Source organism: Embiotoca jacksoni, unplaced genomic scaffold (genome assembly GCF_022577435.1).
Source record: "Embiotoca jacksoni isolate LCO1_2020_lvr unplaced genomic scaffold, fEmbJac1.0.p SCAF_46, whole genome shotgun sequence".
NCBI classification, from domain to species: domain Eukaryota; kingdom Metazoa; phylum Chordata; class Actinopteri; family Embiotocidae; genus Embiotoca; species Embiotoca jacksoni.
The window spans coordinates 2,709,399-2,715,270 of record NW_027185399.1 but is presented as its reverse complement, the minus strand read 5'-3'; the positions used below and the strand labels follow the sequence as shown (position 1 = coordinate 2,715,270).

Genomic DNA, 5,872 nt, shown 5'->3' with positions numbered 1-5,872 from the left:
TCCGATGTGGTTTCCCTGTCTGGTTCTAATGTACTCTCCGATGCGGGCTGCTGTCCCGGGTCGGAGGGGGGGGTGCCGTGAGAACGAGTTGGCAGCGAGACTGTGTTTGTTTAGCAATCTTTGTGAGGACCGCAGTGGGGTTTTCAGACCGTGGAAGTGAGGACGTCACTTCGAGCTTCACAGGGTTCAGATCTGGTTTTAGGAGTCAGGTTCAGGTTGGAGGCCTGGGAGTGTTTTATGTGAACCAGCGTCCTCACAACGATACAATGACAAACAGGTGTGTACTTTATTGGATTTCATTTCTGGATTTTATTTGGACGTTAAAGGTCACTGGTTTCCCTCGCTGACACCACATGAAAACAGTAAACAAAACCAAACTCAGTTAAATCCTGTTGCTTTTGTGCTCATGGGTGTGTTTGTGTACTTGTTTTATGTAAGTTGTGGGTACCTAAATATTTGTATGTACTTGTGGGGACTCAAAGATTCAAATGTCCAAAAGTCTAGAAAAACACATTTAGTTTATCGCATAACGAAGAAAAGACCACTTTTACTTTTTTCATTAGAGTTGACACGATGACACAAATATCACGGTCATACAAAATGCAAACCATTCTTTGATGTTTTTATCTGTGGTTGTGCTGGAAAGGAAAAGATGGAATCAGATAATATTTGACATCAACGATGTTTCGAGTCCACGAAAGAGATTTATTTAAAATAGATGTAACTTTTTAAAATTGGTGTGTTGAAGTGGAAGTTCTTTACTGAGCAGTATTTGTGTTTCCGTTTTCAAACGTTGACTTCTCGCTTCCCGTTCTTCAGTATCGGTGTTTTTCTGTGTGAATGTTTACCGATGTCTTTTCTTCCTCCCTCAGATGAACGTGGTCCTCAGCTGCGACGGCAGCGATATCACTTCAACATCAGCTCTCTGGAGCGAGACGGGCTGCTGGGGGCCGAGCTGCGCATCCTGAGGAAGCGCCTGTCTGACCCCCGCAGAGTCTCCACGGGCTCCGCCGCCGCTGACGGAGGAGGAGGAGGAGCAGGAGGAGGAGCAGGAGCAGGAGGAGGAGGGTCGTCCCCGTGCCTGAAGCTCTACACCTGCGCTTCAGGTAAACAGAAGCCGGTTCTGCTGCAGACGCGGATCGTGGAGGATCTGCTCAGCGGATTCGGCAGCAAATGGGAAGTGTTCGACGTATGGAAGGTGTTCAAGGGTTTGAAAAGCCAGCAGGAGCAGCTCGGCCAGCAGCTGTGTTTGGAGCTGGAGGCCCTGGAGCACCGAGGCGGGCGGCCCGCCGACCTGCGCTCGCTGGGCTTCGCCCGGCTCGGAAGGACCAACAAGGAAAAAGCCTTCTTCTTGGCGTTTGGCAAAAGCAAGAAGCGCGACCTTTTCTACAACGAGATCAAAGCGCGGTCGGGCCACGACAACAAAACCGTCTACGAGTACCTGTTCACCCAGCGGCGGATGCGACGAGCTCCCGCCGCGAGGGCCGCTAAAAAAATCCTGCAGCCGCCGCCGCACTCCCTCCCTCAACACCAGGCGGCGAAGACGAGGCCGCGCTGCCACCGGAGGCGCCTCCACGTCAACTTCAAGGAGATGGGCTGGGACGACTGGATCATCGCGCCGCTGGAGTACGACGCCTACCACTGCGACGGCGCCTGCGACTTCCCGATCCGCTCGCACCTGGAGCCGACCAACCACGCCATCATACAGACGCTCATCAACTCCATGGACCCGGAGTCCACGCCGCCCACCTGCTGCGTCCCGACGCGGCTCAGCCCCATCAGCATCCTCTACATCGACTCGGCCAACAACGTGGTCTACAAGCAGTACGAGGACATGGTGGTGGAGTCGTGCGGGTGCAGGTAGCGCCTGGGTTTCAGATTCTTTTGACATTACGGCCGAGTTTAAAACTGGAAGATCAACACTGGGCGAAAGAGTTGTTATTTTAGACTCTTCACACACTGGTGGGCTATGAGACATACCAGAGACCGTTAAAGACTAAACAGACGGAAGATAAACTCGTGGAGGTGATGCTCTCGAACGCCCACTCACTGAAACTGGTGTTGATGACGAGCGAACTGAGAGAAGCCGGTTAACAGACTTTATCTGGTGAAAAAAGACTCGTATGAACCTTTATTTTAATATTTCCCTTCAGATTTGTATCGATGTCCTGATCGGTGTAAAAAGTTTAAAATGCTCTCGAAACATAAGTGATTTATACTCAAAAATGCCCTTTTTCTAGCACTTATCTGATGGAGTAATTTGTATGCCTTATTCCACATTTGTTTTGTTTTGTTTTATAAAGCATGTGAAGAATTTCTGATGTATAAATACCAGCCAGTGATGAAGTGCTAGTCTGACCTGCTCCAAATGTGGGGAAGTTGCATAAACGAGTATTTCAATAAAAAATGTCAAATTGAACGAGCTCCAAGCTCCTGTCGGTGCCCCCCCCCAACAAAAAGGCCCTGCAGACTAAACTTTCGAAGGAATTTTTGAGATTTTCAGATGCCAAAATGACAATTTAACCAGGAATGACGGTTTGATTTGGTCGGTTCAACAAACCGATGTAACTTTGGCAAGTTACAATGATGAAAATGAGTTCAAGGGTATTAAAAAGTCATTATTTATGAGTTTTTGTCTGTTAAAAATCTGCACTCGTCATGTTTTCTGCAGCTTTGTCCAGGATCTGTATTTAGTTGTAAATTTAAATCCGAAAACAAACCAAACACCAAGGAACAAACCGGCTCTGCACCTGAAATGATTCGATGATCAATTATTTAGTCGTCTGACTTCAATCTAATAAATCCAAAATCCATTGTAAAATAAATATGTCAAAAAATTCTCTGGTATTATCTTCTTTCACGTGAATATTTCCAATTACTCTACGATAGTGAACTGTGGTGGGAAACACTGAGAAACACCGAAAATCACCGAGAATCACCGAGAAACACCGAAAATCACCGAGAAACACCGAAAATCACAGGGAAACACAGAGAAACACAGAGAATCACAGAAACACCGAGAAACACCGAGAAACACCGAAAATCACAGGGAAACACCGAGAATCACTGAGAAACACAGAGAATCACCGAGAAACACCGAAAATCACCGAGAATCACCAAGAAACACCGAGAATCACAGAGAAACACAGAGAAACACCGAGAAACACCGAAAATCACAGGGAAACACAGAGAAACACAGAGAATCACAGAAACACCGAGAAACACCGAGAATCACCGAGAAACACCGAGAATCACTGAGAAACACAGAGAATCACCGAGAAACACCGAAAATCACCGAGAATCACCAAGAATCACCGAGAAACACAGAGAAACACAGAGAAACACCGAAAATCACCGAGAAACACCGAGAATCACCGAGAAACACCGAAAATCACAGGGAAACACCGAGAATCACTGAGAATCACCAAGAAACACCGAGAATCACTGAGAAACACAGAGAATCACCGAGAAACACCGAAAATCACCGAGAATCACCAAGAAACACCGAGAATCACTGAGAAACACAGAGAATCACCGAGAAACACCGAAAATCACCGAGAATCACCAAGAATCACCGAGAAACACAGAGAAACACAGAGAAACACCGAAAATCACCGAGAAACACCGAAAATCACCGAGAAACACAGAATCACTGAGAATCACCGAGAATCACCGAGAAACACCGAAAATCACCGAGAATCACCGAGAAACACCGAAAATCACAGGGAAACACCGAGAATCACTGAGAAACACCGAGAATCACCGAGAAACACCGAAAATCACAGGGAATCACCGAGAATCACTGAGAAACACCGAGAATCACCGAGAAACACCGAAAATCACAGGGAATCACCGAGAATCACTGAGAAACACAGAATCACCGAGAAACACCGAAAATCACCGAGAATCACAGAGAAACACAGAGAAACACCGAGAAACACCGAAAATCACAGGGAAACACAGAGAAACACAGAGAAACACAGAGAATCACAGAAACACCGAGAAACACCGAGAATCACCGAGAAACACCGAAAATCACAGGGAAACACCGAGAATCACCGAGAATCACAGAGAAACACAGAGAAACACCGAAAATCACCGAGAAACACCGAAAATCACCGAGAAACACAGAATCACTGAGAATCACCGAGAATCACCGAGAAACACCGAAAATCACCGAGAATCACCAAGAAACACCGAGAAACACCGAAAATCACAGAGAAACACCGAAAATCACAGAGAATCACAGAGAAACACAGAGAAACAGAAACAGAAACAGAGAAACAGAGAAACACTTCTCGAGTCCCAACTTACAAACATTCAGGCTTGAATAGTAAGGAGAAAATAAATACAAAAAAAACACCCAAAAACAACTGCAAAGAGACAAATGACCATGAAGAGGGAAACTATCTGCAGCGGAAAACAAAAATCCAGAAAAGTACCTGTCGATCCGGTACCATCAGGAGACATGCAGCTAAAAGAACTACGAAGAGACTCGGAACGACCACCGAGATGAAAATCAACAATAACGAAGCTCAAAACAATTGAAACCGAATACAAAGAGACTCAAAGGACCCGAAGACGTTGGTCCTCGGGGACGGGGACGGAGACTCTTCAATAATCTGTCCTCTGATGACCAGCAGAAAGAAACGGACCAGCGTGGAAAGCGTTCGAGATCTCTACAGTCGCCGTGTCGTACGTCCGGCGGCAGCGACACGTGTGCGTCCGGCGAGCGCACCTGACCCTGAAGCCTCGCAGCTATTGGACGGAGACATTGCGCCGAGCGGACGGCTTTGTTTCTCTTGGAGACGGAGTGATGTAAGCATTTCCTTTAATCAAAGCTGAGGCACGCCAGCGGTACGACCGCCGTCTTCGGAAAAAAAAGCTGAGCTGACGAGGTGGGAGCGGAGAGGCTGAGCAGGACCAGACTTTAAACACTGAAGGAATCCTGCATTTAAAAAAAGAACAAAGTGCAGATGAGAGGAGGTTTTGTAGTCGGTGTCTGGACGGATGAGTTGGGACGGGAGGTGTTTTGATGGTCACGCAGCAGCAGCACAGCTCCGTTTCATCTCCTCATTAACACGTCATAAAAAGCCTTCAGAGTTTCCACGATCGCTCCCAGAAATGCAAACTTCAGATATTTCGTTTATCGCAGCTTTGACTTTAATGAAAATTCAGTTTGTTTGGAAGTCGGTGATTTATGGCGCGCTGTGATTTGTGTGCCAGTTTAACAATCCGCTCATTCTTCTCAGACGTGGGAGGCAACGCGTCCACTCAGACCGACGCACCTAAATTTAGCTTCGTCCAACAAATGCGAGTCACAGATAAGAGCTGTTCACTGGTTTGTTTTTTCCCAGCCTGCGACCGCTCGAAAAAAAAAATCGACCACGAGACGGACGTCCACCAAAACATTGCTACTGGAATGAAACGTCTCGACATCGAAGGCTCGTCTGATTTCAACACAAACCAAACAGATTAACCACCAAACAAAACCACGTTTTCTTCAGTGATGTTCATTTCATGGCTGCATGTTTTTTAATTAGGTTCAGTCATAAACTGAATAAACAAACTGTTACTTATTAAAAATGGATATCTTTTTAATTTACCAAATTAAACTCAGCTGTAGTTTTTGTTAAGACTAGTCAGCAGCTTTCTTTCCGTTCGATATCTTCCAGACTTTCAGCTGGTTGGTTTCGTTAGTTGTCTCTCGATGATTTCAGCCCGTTAGCCTTCTTTCTCTAACAAATGATTTAGTTGGCGATCTTTCTCCGACTTTAATGGTTTCTTTGGCTGTTTTTTTGTTTTTACAAAATGGTCAAATAATAGGACCAGTATGTTTTTCATTTGCAGGGGAAGACTGGACAAAACTTCT

General features: G+C 46.1%; 1 protein-coding gene across 1 annotated transcript in view; it reads left to right on the top strand.

Moving 5' to 3' along the window:
* gdf5 (growth differentiation factor 5) overlaps positions 1-2,746 on the top strand; it is an 8,267-nt gene extending 5,521 nt beyond the window's left edge. Inside the window, exon 2 of the mRNA XM_069169670.1 lies at positions 873-2,746. Coding sequence (XP_069025771.1) covers positions 873-1,864 — 992 coding nt within the window. The 3' untranslated portion in view covers positions 1,865-2,746. The remainder of the gene's footprint in view (positions 1-872) is intronic.
* Positions 2,747-5,872: the final 3,126 nt, after the last annotated feature.